Here is a 19353-nt window from a genome sequence, read left to right as displayed (position 1 = left end):
AACAGCTTTGAGTGTTTAATCAATGCCACTTTAATTTATAATTACAGAAGCAATATTGGTCATTTAGCTCACCTGCTAAAATGGCCTCTTCTCCCACCCCATCATTGGACTCCATACGTGGTACTAATTCCATAGAATCTTACGGCGAACACACAGGCTACTTATCTGACTCTCCACTTACGCTGAGCGGTTCATCACCACCAGTTAGCGACTCAGCCATTTGTGACGAATTTACCAGCACTGGCTGCGTTAGTAATCAGCATCATCCCATTTCGGCTTCAGTATCATCTTCATCGTCTTCGTCCAGTAGCGGCCTAAGTGGTTGCGGCAGCACAAGTAGTGCAAATAGTACTAATAGTTGCAACAGCATAAACAACGGTATCAGTGGTGGTGTACTTGGCGGTATCTCTTGTAACAACAGTAATGGTCCTGGCGTTATTGGCAGCAATTTAAACGGCAAAGGTAGTCCGTGCAATAGTCTACTAGCCAATAACAGAATTGTAAGCGTGTCCACAGCTAACGGCGGTGCTGTACCTCGTTGCACCGCTTGCAAGAGTAAACAATCGGATGCTGTGGCGAGATGTTTTGAATGCATCAGCTATTTATGCGCCAATTGTGTTACAGCACATCAATTTATGCATTGCTTTAATGGGCATAATGTCTCACTAATAAGTGGTTTTGAGACGACCGCAAATAACGTTACCACCGCATCAACGACCCCAACAACTTCAGCCACCTCTACAAATATAACTACGCCCAGCAATCTGACTGCAAACGATATAAAGTTATCTAGTTCACTAACTATGATGTTGCAACAACAACAACAGCAGCAGCAGCAACAACAACAGAAGCAACAAATCAGCAAATTTTCACAATTATCGAAAATGGTTTTGAATTCGCATCTTGTGGGCAATAGTAATGCTTCACTATTGGGCGATAATGGCGAACAATTAGATAACAGCAGTAATGGTGAGGATTTATTCGGCAACATAGTGCCACAATTACGCTCGACATCGTTCTGTCTACGCCACAAAAATGAACCATTGAAATTCAATTGTCGCACATGTTGCAAGATGGCTTGTAACGAATGTGTCCTGCAAGAGCACTCAGCCGGCCTGCATGAGGTTGAGCATATACAAGAGCATCAATTATCGACAGTGTTCCCACCAAATAATACGTCGACAACAGGAACGTTCAGCAGCCAACAAACCCCATCCGAAACGGTGTTACAAACTGTATTGAGCGAATTGCGGGGCAAGATTGCCGAAATTGTATCGTTGGTCAGTAGTAATTCGGATAATAATTCAAGCAAAATAAAAATGCAATATCAAAAGGCCCACAATGAGGTCAATGAGACTTATCAATTTTTCTGTTCGATGATTGACGAGCGTAAGCAGGAGGTTTTGAAGGAACTGGAAAACTTATACAATGCCAAAGTGGCATCGAGCGGTGTTTGGTTGCAGCGCTCCAAGGAACTCATCGAGAAAGCGATGCATACATGCGACAGTTTGGAGCGTTCACCGAAAACTCATAGTGTCACTGATGTTTTAATGTTGCGTAAAATGCTTGAGCAGCAGCTACAAACCGCTTTAATGGACATGCAAATGCCATTTGAATTAGAATTCGTTTCAAATTATCAGTCCATACAGGCGGGTGTACGCAACACGTTCGGTTACATTCGACCAGGCAACGTTGAAACAACTAGTGGTCAAATCGTTAAACAGCCACCAATAGCCAGACCAACGCAGAGCTCGTCCAACAGCAGTAGCAGCAATAGCAGTCTGAGTGGTGTGGGCTCAACACATTTGCCACTCGGTTTGGGTTTGTCGACCAGTCTACTCGACACTTACAACAACGCTGTAGTTGGTAGTGGTGTAAACAGTGTTGGTGGTATACTTGGACGCAACGGTAATCATAGTTTGATTGGCAACGGTGGCGCTAATAGTAACACAACTTTCGAAGAGCTGATGGCAAAACGTTATCATAACCATGGCACAGCTGTCAATGGCGTTATTGCACCTTACGTTAGTGTTAATCCCTATGAGAAATGGAGTAACGGCGGTAGTGATAATCTCTTCTCAACAACAGATCCATTTTCAAGCGCACAATTACTTAACTCACTGACTAGCAGTGTGGGCGCCGCTGCAGGTAGCAGCGCTCTCAGTGCACTTACTGTTCAAGCTAACAATGCATCTACCGATTCGTTAATGGATTTAACTTCGAAACTGCTCTCAACCTCTACTTACCCACCTAAGTCACAAATAAAGCGCCAGAAAATGATTTACCACTGTAAATTTGGTGAATTCGGTGTGCTGGAGGGGCAATTCACCGAACCCAGTGGTGTTGCAGTAAATGCACAAAATGATATAATTGTCGCCGATACGAATAATCATCGCATACAGATTTTCGATAAGGAAGGCCGTTTCAAATTCCAATTCGGCGAATGCGGAAAACGCGATTCACAGTTATTGTATCCAAATCGTGTAGCTGTAGTGCGTAATTCTGGTGATATAATTGTTACCGAACGTTCTCCAACACACCAAATTCAGATCTACAATCAGTACGGACAGTTTGTACGCAAATTCGGCGCGAACATATTGCAACATCCACGCGGTGTCACCGTTGACAACAAAGGACGCATCATAGTGGTGGAGTGCAAGGTGATGCGTGTGATCATTTTCGATCAGAATGGCAATGTGATTCACAAGTTTGGCTGCAGCAAGCATTTAGAGTTCCCGAACGGTGTTGTGGTCAATGACAAACAGGAGATATTCATAAGTGACAATCGTGCACATTGTGTTAAGGTCTTCAACTATGAGGGGCAGTATTTGCGACAGATTGGCGGCGAAGGTGTCACCAATTATCCAATCGGCGTGGGCATAAATGCGAACGGTGAAATTTTAATTGCCGACAATCACAATAACTTCAATTTGACGATTTTCACACAAGAAGGACAATTAGTGAGCGCACTGGAATCAAAGGTTAAACATGCACAATGCTTTGATGTGGCACTCATGGACGACGGCAGTGTGGTACTGGCTAGTAAAGATTACCGCCTATACATTTACAGGTATGTGCAGGTCCCACCAATTGTTATGTAAATGTGGAGTAGTAATGAAAATGAAAGCAAAACAAAACATAATATTGAGTTAAATTACTTAAATTAAGTCGGTGTAAAATGTAAAGGATATAAGCCAGCCGAGTGGCAGTTACCGAAACGAAATGCAGTACCGAAGCGGTAAACGTTTTTATTTTAATGGTAATCTTAATATTAAATGTTATGTGTATTAGGTCGTTCAATGGTAAGGCCACTTGCATAAGATAATTATTATTACAATTATTATTATTATTATTATTATTATTACTTTTTGCACAGATAAGATTGACACACAATTATGTATTGTATGTACCGATAATAGTGTACATATGTTTGTTGTACCCAGTTGTCCTGCTATTTTTGATACTTCCAAAGCAAAAAACAAGCAGCAAACCTACCATAAATAATCATTTGCTGGTGGTACCAACTGCTTTAATGACCATATATGTAGAAGTTGTACTGTTTTTGACACAACTAAATGCTGCTAAAACTAATTGAGTTAAGTAGATACATAAATATTGATCGAAACAAAAAACAAATAACAACAACACAAATCTCAGCATTAATTATATTAGTGAAACCTAATTATAACCACGGAGACAGTTAATAGTTTTCTTATTATCTACTTATAATTATTTGTTATTTTTTATACTTTTTGCTTGTTTTTATTTTATTTTATTTCTTTTGTAATTTATATACGCACACGGGTTTGTTTGTTTTCTTATTTTTATTGAAATTATCACTCATGATGATGATGATGACGATGTATGTATTTTAGAGAAATTTTATTTCGAGCAAAGCATTTCGAAATGTTAGTTGTTTATAAAATTAGATTTTTTATTTATATATATACATAGCTTTGGTTTTATAAACTGAACTGAACAATTTTGTGTGTAACTAAGAAAAGAAAAAAAATGTTAAACCCTAAAAACTAAAAACGAAAAAATTAACAAATATTCTGCACAATAAAATGTTTTTTGATAAGCTGTTGATGAAATATACTTGTGGGAAGAGTAAATAGAAAAATGACTACTTAGTTAAACGAAAATGAAGCTAAAAATTAAATAATATTAACAGAAACGAAAAAAAACATAAATTTTGGCAATCAAATAAGACTTGAAAACATAGCAAATAGTTTGTAAATTTGCATTTGCAAGTAGGCGTTTTACTTAGTTAAAGAAAAAAAATTAAACGTTTATATTGAAAAAAAGTTATATTCATAGAATGAATTTAACTGTGGCATTTGTTTAATTTTCCAACTTTTTATAGTAATGTCAGACATACATACACACATATATATACCTCATGTATATTATATATATGCAGATATGTACATATATGTTTGTATGCAATTTTTTATAAAACATTATTAGCTGTATGCATTGCACAGATTGAAGTATCATAAACAAAAAACAATTATATAAGTATGACGTTTAATGCTTATGTACAAAATATTTGCTGTTGTTAAATATTTGTAGTGCAGTAGTTACATATTCACACGCAAGCGCAGCGGTTTTCCCCAATCTACCCAAAAAGTTACATAGCAACTAGTTACGCAAAACAAAAATAAAAAAGAATTTGTGCATATGTTTGTAAAAGTATACTAAATTATCGATATAAACAATATTACTTGCAGAATTAATATTAGCAGCTGTGTATTTATTATGACAAAAAAACTTGATAAACAAAATTATGCGAATTGCGTACATACTGTATTTGCCAGTTCATTTGTAGGTATATACAATTTTTTAAAGTAAAAAAGTATAAGTGGCCAAATATTATTGTATGCGAATTCGTTTGCAGCGTGTTAAAATGCATGCCATCAAAATGAAAACTAATATAAATTATAAAAATTTAAGCAAACTCGCACATATTCAAATGTTTAATTAACTTAAATTTGTGTTTAAAAGTGAGATTTCTGGTTTCCTTTTTTTTTTACCTGTCAACGGTTTGTGCGTTCTGATGTCTCTAGTTGCCAGCACCTTTCAATTTGCAGTGTAATTAAATTACTTTTTATTACTAATTTAAACTCAACGACATTTATTGTATTTCAAAATACTTCTTTAACAATTAAAAATTTGTTTTCCATTATTGCACTCATTCATAAAACTCGAAATAATAAATTTTGTACGTTTTTCGATATAAAAAGTTCATATTTAACATGGCATTTTATAAAATGAAATTCGTCTATTTTGATTGCTTGATTATTAATACGCATAAAAATAAAAAAATAAATGGAGACAAATGAATTAAATTAGTTGACTTCGAAAGTTATTTGCTTAAAATGTTAAAATAATTAATTGTCATGTATTAACGATAAAAATAATGCAGAAATTTAAACCCTTTATTCTTTGCAACAAAAAAATTATCTACAATATAACACAGAAGTCTCTAAATGTTATTTTTAAATGTTTTACATTTAACAGTGCCGTTCTATAAAATTCTGCTATGCGAAAGTTTCCATATCTTACATATCGGCTATCTAAAAAATATTAAATATTTTGAATTCTTGTCAATGAAAAGTGTTTTTTTCCATTGTTTACCATTGCATTTGCTCATCGATTTCGTTTTACAAGCATTAAAAATCGAAATCAAAATATTGTCGATTAATATTGTCTGTTATTAAACAAATCACAAAATCTTTTAATGATAACTGTCAGAAATTCATTGCACCAACGATTTTGTTTGATTATGTGTGAGTGGCACGAAGTGCAACATAAAAAAAATTTACAAAATAACAGTTTACGAAAAAAGTACAGTATACATAGAAATACATATGCCGAACGCTTTTAAGAATCTCAAAGCATAAAGATGTGTTTACATACCTTCTTCATTACCGATCCAATATTGAATTCTGCATGCATTACATTCAACATACAGGTGTGTCTAACGTATAGGCGAATGCATACACAATAATGACTTCAATTAACATAAAAATAAAGCTCATATCGTATAATGTGTTTAAAAGCATTTGTTTACAAACTATGGTAAACGGTGACAAGGAAAAAACTCATTTACTACTGTTATGAATCGCGAAAAATTAATCATATTAAATAGTATAGCATTTAATAAAGATACTGCATCACCCCAGTAATCGAACATTTTTATATGCTCACACACATTTTTTCATGTATACATAAGAAATAGATGTATTGTTACCGTTATTGGTCTTACGCCAATTAGTAGTGAGATGTTTTGTATAACTACAGCAACTACTATGTGAAAAATAGTGTAAAGTGGCAAAGATTTGTATTAATGTTTTTCAAAATTTGACTAAAATAAAAAGTGTGTAAGCTTATTAGTAATAAAAAGCCAAAAATTTACGAAATCAAATATGTTTGAAGTGAGAGGAATTTTTGAAAAAAAAAAACAATATTTTATTAAATGTTTGTAATCAATCAACACTGCTGCAAATCGACTTACTACTACATACATACATACATTCTCTAACTCGAATTAAACTTATTGAACTGTTGTTTATTAAATTATATGAAATATAGAAAGGTTTTTAAAGCGATGGAAAATGAAAAAAAAATCGTAATAGTACGGACAAAAGGCACAAATTATTATTAACACTGAAAGCAAATGCGACAAAGAACATAAGATTGAGAATTTAATAAAACAAAAAACACACAAACAAAAAAAAAAACAATTCGAAATTCTGTAAGTAGTGTTTATATTTTTGATAAATGTTATTAAACAAACCCCCGAAATGAAATACAAATCCAAACTACATAAATATGGTAGCAGTTAAAAGCGAAATCTTTGATACATAAAAGTAAAAGCAAAATTGAAAAAAAATTAAACTATATAATGCTAAAAACGAGAATAAGCAACGTTGGTTGTTAAAATGAAATCTGAAACGAAAAAAAAAAACATTGAACGCGAAATGCGCAGACATATTAATATTGTTGCAAGCGTACAATTGCATGGGGACTAGTACCAAAAAGTGTGCAAAACAAAACAAAAGTAAACACTAAACTAAATTAAACTAATATTATATTACTTTATTTTGCATTATACGATGCAATAGCTATTTGTTTGTTTGTTGAAAAGTTATTTAATTTTTAGTTTCAGCCTAAAAAACAAAAAGAAACAAAAAGTTTAGTCAAAGCTGCATTAAAGCTAGTTTTTCAAGTTTTCCCTCCACCAAGCGTTTTAGTATATTACTATAGAAATGTAAAAGTTGAATGAAAGTATTGATCTCATTTGTTGTATGTTGCTACCGACTAAAGCCAATTTAATATCAATGTTGTAGAACGAAAAAAAAACTTCAAAAATAATATAAATTATGAGCTACGAGAATGTAGTCAGTGCGCATTGGTGTTAAAGTTAATGCAGAATTATTAAAATAACAGGTTTTTTCATTTAAAAATGAATGCAGAATGCATTATTACTGGCAAATTCTTTACGTAACAGTTTTTTACAATAAGCAAAGTTTTATATCATTCTGTGTTGAAAATACATATGTATATGTGGACTTTTGGTACATTACGTTTTACGAAGCAGAATTTTGGAAAAAAAGTAAAAAAAAAACTCCAAGAATGTTATTTCGAATTTCGGTGCAAATGCAATTAAAATACATAACATTTCGAAAAATTTTTGTGGTACCATAATTGAAATAAAAGAATTGCGTTTTTATGTGATTATATGAAATTTATAACTTGCTTTTTTCACAAAAAATTACTTGATGAAATATGAAAATATTTTTAAAGTAATTCTTATTTGTTGTGCATTAAAATTCAAAGCTTGGAAAAGTCCACATATATTTATGTTAATAATGTATACATACTTAGCTTATTTAGCATACTTTAGCAATACGTTGCAGCAACAATTAGTAAAGTATTCGCATACGTGGGTGGTTAAAGCGTAGTTTTTGTTTTTTAATTTCATTTTTAAACAACAATTTGAGGTCAATTTAGGCTAAGAAAGGAGTTAAGTGTTTTGATAATCAATTTAAACTGCATCGCGTATAATTAGCTTGTATTGCTTCGTAAGTTTTGTGTGCACACATACATACATACATGTGCTGGAGTGACATGTGAAACGCATAAAAAGCTGCAAGAAGTTTCCATTTTAGCATATTCATCAACATGCATATGTGAATGTGCATATGCTATGACAAAGTGTATTTATTATAGCATATTTTTTTACAATTGGCAATAATGCACATCCTAAACTTTCACAGATCAACTGTCACACATGTTGCATAGTTACAGTTAGTTTAAAATGGCAATGCGCGCATGCTAAAATGTTAGTTTATAATATATTAGATTTTTTAGCTGCGTTATATAAATATATATGTACATACATATACCTTCTGAAACTATTTCTACTATAAATCTACTATAATGTACTAAGTAGATCCATAGAATATGCACATATATATTTACGTACATATATATACATATATATGTAAATGTTCGTTGGATAAATATATATTAAAACTATATGACTGATTTTATAAACATTCGTATATATATACATACATACATACAATACATTCAAGCGTTTAAGTCGTATGTGAGTTTAAATGTTATTTGTAATATCTAAATATATATACATACATACAAACGTATAGAGTTGTACTAAATACATTAACTATATTATATTATATATATTTATATGTATATATACTTACACACACACACATTTTATTAAAAAGAAAGTAGAGATATCCGTGTGATGATGCTTCTAAAAAGTGTAGTGTTTAAATATATACATATTAATACAGCGTTATACATGTATATTGCAATCTTTTTTACATAAACGTTTTGAACTCTCTTGGAAGTTCCGTAACGTTTGAGACTAAACTAAGTGAAATACTACTTTTCAACTATAAGTTAAATGTTAAACGAATTTAATGTGAATTTGTTTTTTCTGTAACTAATTTATTTCAATTGCTTAATTAGTTATTCTGTTGTTTTTTTTTTGCATTCATAATGCCTATTCTATACAGGGTTGATAATATATGGAAAAGAAGTTTCACTATTTTGGTACTAGTTTTTAGTTATTGGAATTTAAAACACGACTGCGATAGTGTAAGCTTACCAAAAACAAATGTTTTACCTATTGTGAAGTCTGCATTTTCATATTTACATGCATATATACATATATATATATATATAAATAAGTATGTAGTACATACATACATTGATGTATTGAGCTACTTTAAAAAAGTTAATTGTTACTTAAAAAATGAAAATAATAATACTCCGTAGTAGTTTTTATAAATATTTATGTATAACTGTTTTTTATGATTATTATTATTATTATTATCTAATATTGCTTATAATAATTTTAGATTTTTGTTTTTAGTTTTACAGTTGTAACGTTTAGACTGTTCTACCTAATGTAATAATAAATGCAAAATATATATATACATACATATATACAAAGCAAAATATAACGAAATGAAATATACATAAAACATTAGCAAAGTGTTGGAAGCGGTGTGAAAGTGTATAAAATTAAATTGGTGAAGGCGTGGAAAATAAAATAAAAAAACAAAAAACAGTATAAGCGAAACAAGTTTTTAGAACTTATGAAGAGTGACTCATTTAGGGAATTTTTAAAACCGAAATCTTGAAATTTAAAATTACGCACACACGCATGTCACACAACATACAGTGTCGTGTGATAAGTGCCGTTGTGCAACTCCAAAGTTTCGCGATGTTTTCTAAACAAACAAACAAAAAAAAAAAAAACAAATATAAAATCAAATCGATTTAGAATTGAATTATTTTTCTTTTCTTTTAACAATTAAAATGTTTACAACTACCAATTTTATATGGTCGCGCAATTATTTTATGCTCTTTAGCATAAGTTGGCTTTTTATATGTATATGGTATATATATTTCTCCTGCCGAAATAAAGAGTTTATAACATTAATGAAAAAGTAAAAAAAAAATAAACAAAAAAATATTAATATTTTTGTATGCATTTGTAAGATTGATGTTTACTCTTGTAGCTTTTAAGTAATATTGAAAAAACTAAAACATACATAGAATGAACGTGTAAAACAAACCTAAAATGTTTAAATGTAATTGTTGGCTTTTATATATATACACATTTAAACAAACAAACAAACATACATACATACATATATATCATTACTTAATAAGTATGAAACGTGTGCAACATGCAGTAATATGGAAATACCGACCAATAGACTCATAATTGCCTATGTTTCTACTAATAGTTTTAGGTGATTACTGTTAAACTACCTAAAACTTAGTTTATATAAACACACATGCTTGCATATACAAACATAAATTCAATTCAAATTGTGTAAAAACTGAGATCAATGCATTAATGTGTGTCAGAATTGATACTGCTGACGACTGCCCTAATGTTGGCACTTTATTTAATATAATTATAATAATATTATAAATATAAAACAGTAATAATATTAAAAGGCTCTCTCTTGGTATTTAAGTAGCATGTGCGCGTAGTAATGTAATGAAAATGAAATTAAATATTGTAATGATTAGTAATGTGCATACATCTAGGATTAAACAGCCACACATGCACATGCATAAATTGTAGTTATTTCTTATTATGTTTACTATTCTTAATTTCATCACCTATGTATGTGCAACAACAAGTCGTGGTGTTCGTCCTGCTGTTGCACTTTTTACATTTCTCAAATATTGTTGTCTATTTTATTTCGAATTTTTTTCTATTGTGAATTTAATATTAATTATATATATACAGACAATTTTAAGTTTGTGTTTGTAATTAAATTGTCTGTAATTTTTTTTAGGAATTTAAATAGAAACGCATTTCAATGTAGTGTGTTCTACATAATTATATACAAAAATACATACATACATATATATGAGTCGTGTTATTATGCTTATTTTAATTTTTAAATGTAGCAACGCTCCTATTAGTTTATGAACCTATAAGAAACATATATTCTTAATTTTTGATTTATTTATTGTTACACAACTGTAACCTTGAAAACAATACAACAAAACAGACCAGCATGTGAAATGTTAAAGCAAGAAAGCCTCGTTACAATGAAATTATTGTAAAGTACATTATAAATAAGCATTCAAATATTGCTTTGTTGAAAGAATTAGCACATTTAGTATATGAATATGAGTATATCTGACATAAAATGAATTATCATAAATAATACTAAAAATAATTAGTGCATTATATTTTTCTACCGCTTCGTAAAGTAATATATAATTGTCAAAATATGTAGTTAAATGAAACAAAAACAAAAATAATAATAATAAAACAAAAAGCAAAACAAAATGAAAAAAGAAAAATATGGAAATACTGCTGCTTAACGTTGTACGCAAAGGAATTTCCACACGCATGATGTTCCCGCCAATATTGTATTGATGCTGTTTAAACATAAGATTTTTTACATTAATATTATTGTTAATATATTCTTCCTCGCTCCTCCCCTCTTCCTCTCCTACGCAACTACCTCTCCTTCGCTTTATCCACATACACATCCTTCTATCCCTTTACCCTTTACACTTTACGTTTTTTACTACCATTCGGGTATTATTGCTAAGCTTAACTCTCACTATCATATTCGTTGTATCCTATTTTGAAGTGTTCTCAAATCTCTTATGTAAAAGTAAAACATTGTTTGTCTTATTATGTTTTTTTTTGTGTATTTGTATATGCATTTATGATTACAATGTTGAAACTGCGTAGAAAAGCATCAAGTAAGATTTACGATGGAAAATTGAAATGTGTTAATATGAGCAACGTTTTTATATATCAAGTATTTTTATTATGCAATCTATATTTGTCCATGAAAGTTAATTTTTATTTTTATTAACTGTTTGTTTTGTTATTTCTGTATATTTTTTGTAAAAGTAAAGTTTAATTTTTGTTCAAAAAAATTATTTGCATTTTTATTTACTTCTTTCTTTTTTTCAGATTTAGTAAGGTAGTTTTGATCAATTTGTTTATACAGTTTTTGTAGTATTTTTTTTTTTTTTTAATTTTGTTATCCACTACTATTCAACTAGAAATATGGATTTAGTTATATAAAAAATTATATGTCACTTTATGAACTACAGTTGAACTTTCATAACTCGAATTCTTGAATTGGCAATAGAAGTCAAATTTCATATAATCATATAAATTACCTTTCATAATTCGAAGTCTCTCTAACTTGAAGTTTTTTTATTTTGCCATTTGAGTTTAGAGCCGGCGCAGTTTGAATTTTATTTTTAGTTTAACTCCGGTGAATGCCTATAAAAGCTATGTAGATGTGCCGCGGCTGCATGCATAGAACCGAAGAACGCAAAATAAGCTGCACCGTTAGTTTAGACTTCAGGCAGAAAAGCAGAAAGCGCCGCTAGAAACTTTCTTCAAAATGGTAAATATCTTACTATTACTTATGAGTGAAGTTTTTTGGGTGATGTTCTTCAACTTAATTCCATTATAGTCGGTAATTAATTCGAGCGAGTGATTATTGAGTGGGAAAACATTTTGATTATCATAATTTGAATGATCTTATTTTGCAGTTGAGGTTAAAAATATAATTTATTATATGTGATTATACAACAAAGGATGTTGTCGCTGGAAATACATATGTATTTAAAAAATTTTTTAATTTACTTTTGTCTAATAATGATTGTAAGGCGCATAATTTTCATTATGTCTTTAATTCTTGTCATGTCATATTTTTCTTTCAAATTAATTTATGATAATTTCGAAAATTGCATGAAAAAATCGAAGAAAAATACAAACAAAATACTAAGAAGCGCAAGTGAATACAGGGAGATTTGGCAAAGTAAAGTCTGCTTATGGTTAATGGTTATATTATACATGTGTGTGTATGAATATGCTGACGCCATAGTGATAAGTGCAAGTCTACTTTGTCGGTACAATTTTCATGCTGGGATGTTTTTTAAGTATTTATATATTCTAGAGGTTACTTACAAACAGTAAGTGGTGAAGGGGTAGTAAATGTGTTTAGTTAATACATATTTATATGTAGTTACATTTGGCTGACTTGAACGCGTTGCATATGCGCTAATTTTAATATTAATTTTTTTTTAACTTTGAATTTCTAGTCATATAAATTTGATTTAACTCTTGCATTAGTATAAATACGTACTTTAATTTAGCTAATATCATCTGTTTAGATTTTTTACACAATTAAGCTTGTATGTAGATGTAGTAAAAACTAAAAAATATTAAAAAAAAATTACATTTAATGAGTATTAAATGCCCGTTTTTTGAACTGTTAAAATGCTAATTGCGTATTGTAGAACGAAAACGGCAATGCTACTCTCTCAATGATCGAATATGCGATTTTTACATATGCATACATGCATATGCACTTAAATACATTCTTATATGTACTCGTATGCATGTATGTGAAATAAAAAAAATTATAAATAAATAAAAATAAAAAAACATACCATTTTGTCAAACACCAACATTCTAATAACACATTGTGTGTAGTTGCCCAGCACATTTTTAATCCTACCATAGTATATTTATCCAATATTCAGTAAATATTTATATTAAATAAAATCAGTAATACAAACAAATATAAAGTTAAAAAAAAATACATGAGCAATTATGAAAATATATATATATTTAAGCATATTTTGCATTTATAAATTTTTACTAAACAATAAACTATAATTACTATTAATGAAAAATGAGATCTAAAGCAAAAAGTAAGCATAAATTAACAAACAAAAAAGAAAGAAAAAAGCAAAAAAAAAAAATATATATACATAAATCAATGTTATTAATTATTGCTAACCGTAAGCGTACGAATATTTTTATACCTTTGGTGAAACTCTACGTATCTTACGTGGTGACCACGCAGTTATTAATTACTATGAATTTGATAATATATTATTATTATTATATATTTAAGAGAACATTCTTTTAAATGCTTAAGGGCAACTAAAAAAGAGTAAAAGCAGAAACAAAATTCTGAAAGTATTATAAAAATTTCTACTTCTTATCACAATAAAAATATTTTGTTTTTAAATAAAACGCAAGCAATGACTTTTATTTCATAGTTAGTAAGTCAAATTAATATATATACAGACGTGTTCGAAATATTAAGAACAACCAAAGTGAGCATATAAATCGACGAATAATTTTTTTTGTAAAATGTTTGTTTTTTAACTTTTTTCGACAAACATTTGTATAATGATGGGACGCACAAAAAAACTTCAGATAAAAATAATGAACTCATCACAAAAATCGCAAAAAGTCGCCGATTTAGGGGCGTCCGGGCGGGTAAAATATTTAATTCAATTGCTAATACAGTTGATCTCCTTTTTACACGGTTTTTTTTACACGGTGTTTTTGAACACTTCCCAGTTACCATTTTTACACGGTTTTGTTTTTTTTACACGGATTTTTATACTCTCGCAGCAAAAGTTGCTAAAGAGAGTATTATAGTTTTGTTCATATAACGGTTGTTTGTAAGTCATAAAACTAAACGAGTTAGATATAAGGTTATATATATCAAAATGATCAGGGTGACGAGACGAGTCAAAATCCGAATGTCTGTCTGTCCGTCCGTCCGTCCGTGCAACGGATAACTTGAGTAAAAATTGAGATATCTTGATGAAACTTGGAACACACGTTCCTTGGGACCGTGAGAGGCTTTCGAAAATGGGCAAAATCTGACCACTGCCACGCCCACAAAATGGCGAAAACCGAAAACACATAAAATGTCATAACTAAGCCATAAATAAAGTTATAAAAGTTAAATTTGGAATAGAGGATCGCACTAGGAAGGGGCATATTTAGATGTAATTTTTTTGGGAAAGTGGGCGTGGCCCCGCCACCAAATCGGTTATTTGTATATAACTCGCAAACCAATAAAGCTATATAAACCAAACTTTCTGCAGTCAGTTCTCTTACGTACCCCACCACACCCCATGAAAATAGTTGAAATCGGATAATAACCACGCCCACCTCCCATACAAAGGTTAGGTTGAAAATTACTAAAAGTGGGTTAACTAACTAGCGAAAAACGTCAGAAACTCTAAACTTCACATAATAAATGGCAGACAGAAGCTGCACTCAGATTTTTTTACAAAATGGAAAATGGGCGTGGCATCGCTCACTTATGGGTCAAAAACCATATCTCAGGAACTACTCGACCGATTTCAATGAAACTTGGTTTGTAATAGTTTTCTTACATCCAAATGATATGTTGTGAAAATAGGCCAAATCGCTTCACAACCACGCCTACTTCCTATATACTAGAACTTTGAAGACGATCTGAATCGTTAACTTTACAATATATAAAGGTAGCACTAGCGAAGATATCGATGCAGAACTTTGCACAAATACTACCTTTATAGTGTGGAAGCCCCATTCTAAAAATCGAAATCGGACCATAGGTTTTCAAGGCCCCATGTATCGAACATGAGGACCTCGGTGCTTCTAACTAATACTAATATTAGGGTTTCCAACTTTCAATGGACTTTATACAATATATATGTAGAATATGTGGGTCAAATTATGTATTATATAATATAAATAAAGTTAAAGAAATAAAGTGCGAGAGTATAAAATGTTCGGTTACACCCGAACTTAGCCTTTCCTCACTTGTTTATTTTAATTGTATACTTTTTTGCAATAAATTCAAAATTCCATCCGTCAATACGTCACAAATCCATTGCTGTTAATAGAATTTAATAAATTCTAAATTAGGTTTAAACTAAAAAATACAAATCTTAGATTCGAAAGCCAGTGAAAAGGTTGCAACAATTTCAATACGCAAACAAATAAATTAAGCTGTATGAAGAGTAAGAAAAAGGAAGACACAGCGATTAATGACGGAACTTTGAAAATTATTATTTTTTTACCATTCCCAGAATAGTTGTTGTTTGTTCCTTCTAACAGTAATATGTACATACATATAATACCAGAAAAGTCTATAACAACAACAACAGTGAAAATTCTCACTGTACGAATAGATAGAATTGCATGTAAAATTAGATCTTTTTTACACGTTTTCTATTTTTTGCACGATTTTTTTCTTAAATTGGTCCCAATAGTGAGTTTTATATAAAAAATTGATTCTTTTTGCACGGTTTTTTTTTACACGAGTAATTTACTGTCCCAGTTAACCGTGCAAAAAGGAGATCAACTGTATTAACTTCATCAACGAGAAAAGGGTTGTTATCTGCTAACCCGAAAGCACGAATTCCAAAAAAAGGACATCTACTGAATAGGATGCACATAGAACAGTAACTTCAATTTGCTAGAAATTTTATGAAGGAACCTGTGTTAGTTGGACATAATATTCTATGGACCGATGAGTCAAATGTTGCTTATTTCGACTCTAGTGAGGAAAAAAGAATACTACAAGAATATTAGATAATCCTATAATCAGCAATTAAACTCAAAATATACAATGAATGCTATGAATCATGGAAACTTTAAGCTGATGATATTGGGATGTCCTAATGGAGTGTTGCTAGGCCTCTGGTAAGTATCATAGGTATTATGGCCGCCATTCATTGTGTTAATAGCAATTTGGGGACTATTGTCCTACCCTTTGCCGAAGGATATATGCCATTGTGATGAGGATAATGGCAGAAAACATGACTCGAATAGATCTAAGAAGTGTTTTCGTAGCAAAAATATTGATCTAATGGCTTAGTCGTTGTAGTAGGAGTTTAATACAATTGGATGGATGTGAAAAATGGTGTAAAAGACTCGAAACCAAAAAAATGTCCAAAAATTATAAATATTATAATATGAAAAAATACCATGGAAAATAACCCCTCTCAATATGCCGTGCTTTTGTGGATTCCATTCACTCCAGATGCGCCGAAATAATTAGAAATCGTTTAAGAACAACTTAATAATAAATGCAAAGGCATCAATGAACATTTAAACACAGTAAAAATATCTATAAAGGCCAATAAAACAGTTTTACGTTTTCACTTTGTGGTAAAGCAGTTTATCGACGGAATCAGTGCGCTCAATTTTGATCAATAAGCATATATTAACAAATTGTGAGGAATGTATTGAGAAATTGTATTGTGAAGTTTTCGTGGCCGTTCGCAGCATTCAAGATTCTCTTATGGGGCAGAATGTTAGTGAATGGGAGCAAGCGCATCAAATTATCACGAGTAACAAAACTTCACTGCACTGATCCTACTGCTTGATTACTTTAAGTATGAACGTTTCTCTGACTAATGGTATGATTTCGTTGAGTATTTCTAAAAATGCATGCCTTAACCAGTAGGTGGAAAAAAACCTGAAGCCAAAAGAGACCGTTTCAAGTCGACAAGTAGAAATGTGTTGCCAAAACTCATGTGGAATCCGGTGAATACAGTGGATTAGAATGGTTTCTCAAATGCCGCCTTTCTGAAAATATCGTTCGGACTTATTCAACATAACATGCATAATCGAGTGAATTGCAGAACACCTAATAATACAAAATTGTACGAATTGCCATTTAGGTTCCGAATTGAAATCGCGAGCTTTCCAGAACAGGCCTGTTTAGTATAATATTGTGCTATCCGCATACTCCCTTGTTCTCTCGCTAACGTAGCTGAGAAATGGTGGAACCGATGCCGGCAACAATTTCGTAAAATGTCGCTGTCAAACTCATGTTAATTTATTTTTCAAGTTCAAAGAAAGTCGTGTTTACTGATTGTGACTACACTACATAGGAGTTTATGGCTGCTGTTACTGTTACATCGTTATAAAATATTACTCAAATTGATGTCAATATGAGAGGCCCTAGGGGACATAAAACCGAATTATTTCTTTATACGTATCTCACATTGTCATGGAAGTGGTCGGTTCTCAAAAATTTTCTCCAGTTTCGTTGCAATGAATCTGAATAAAAACAGTGCTCCGGTAGTTAGTAGCAACATTAGATAGGATATATTTACAAGATTACAAGGAACATTTTGGCATTATTGTAGTTGGTGTCTGTATGTAATAGTAATAGTACCCAAGGTCGTGAGTCGAGTTTCGAGTTTTTCACATCGAACTTTCCCCAAAGGCGACTATATGAGTGTTGTGAACGAACTAAAGTAATTATAAGTATTCGTACAATGTATTTCGAAAGTAAATCTTTTATGGAGGTCTCTCTGCCCGGTACGTCTCATTCGACGTTGTCTTTTGCGATATTGGTGCCAACGGAAGTGGGGTTAAATACTTATTGGAATATCCTAGAATAGCAGATGGAGAGCTCACATTAGCGTCCATCTGGAAAATTTTGACACATTTGTGTTTTTAAAGCTGGTAAAGTTCTAAATATCAATTCTTAATTAAAAATTCCACTTGCAAGGAGCTTCCGCAAATCTCGAAAATCTTTAAAACCATATCTCTAAATCCGACATTGTCGAAACGAAGTACAGTGGAACTTCTCTAACTCGAATCACTAATCCAAGAAAAAACTCCAAATTAGAGAGACTTCGAGTTATAGAATTTTCATTAAAACATATCAATTTTCAAAAAGCTATAAAATGTAGATTTATGCATTGTTTTATTTATTTACTTCGCAAAAATTTTCATGGACATACTTTAAAAGATGTTTTCTGTAATTTTGTTTGTTGCATTTTGCTATTGTTTGGCTCTTGACGTCTGTATCTCATGCCTTTGTTAGATGATTTGTGCAATCCATAAGTGTAATATTATATTTTTTTTGTTCGTATCCGTACAATATGGAGGGACTCTTTTAAAATTCTGCCTCGTTTATGGCTTGTCGAAAAGTCCGATTTATAGAAGGAAATTTGTATGAAAGTTGCCTTCTATTGGCACTTCAAGAGTTCGAGTTATGGAGAACTTCGAGTTATAGAAATTCGACTTAGGGAAGGAAATTTGTATGAAATTTGGCTTCGAAACGCTATTGCTATGGAGAACTTCGAGTTATGGAAGTTCCACTGTACTTAATTCTAATACAACATCTTAAACTTGATTAAGTAAATAGTAAAAACGGTGTTTTTAATAATTGCAACAATAATGAAATAATGTTTTATTTAAATACTTGTCATACAATGCTTTAACAACAACAGCAATGGTTATGCCATGTGCAAATATACGTATGTAATATGATTATTAGCATACGTATTATATAATAAGGTGTGTAAGTGGGTATATCACATATAACTATACATTTACATTTTTCGTTTTTGTTTTGAAATTTATAATTTCAAATTTACAAATTACTAAATTACTTAATACCATCAATTCCGTTAGGCAGAATCAAATATATAACATCAAAAAGTACAATACAAGTATGTATTCATAGGTATGCATGTACG

The 19353-nt window shown here is 31.0% G+C and overlaps 1 protein-coding gene across 4 annotated transcripts in view; it reads left to right on the top strand.

The window, feature by feature from the left end:
- LOC105217437 (brain tumor protein) overlaps positions 1–19316 on the top strand; it is a 36441-nt gene extending 17125 nt beyond the window's left edge. For all 4 annotated transcript variants that reach the window (XM_054228167.1, XM_011192429.3, XM_054228168.1 and 1 more), the window contains one exon: positions 48–19316. In XM_054228167.1, the coding sequence (XP_054084142.1) occupies positions 81–3101 (3021 nt within the window). In that variant the 5' untranslated portion in view covers positions 48–80 and the 3' untranslated portion in view covers positions 3102–19316. The remainder of the gene's footprint in view (positions 1–47) is intronic.
- The last annotated feature ends 37 nt before the right edge of the window (positions 19317–19353 follow it).

Source organism: Zeugodacus cucurbitae, chromosome 3, assembly GCF_028554725.1.
Source record: "Zeugodacus cucurbitae isolate PBARC_wt_2022May chromosome 3, idZeuCucr1.2, whole genome shotgun sequence".
Lineage (NCBI taxonomy): Eukaryota > Metazoa > Arthropoda > Insecta > Diptera > Tephritidae > Zeugodacus > Zeugodacus cucurbitae.
The sequence above is the reverse complement of the archived record's forward strand: the minus strand, read 5'-3'. Positions and strand labels throughout refer to the sequence as shown.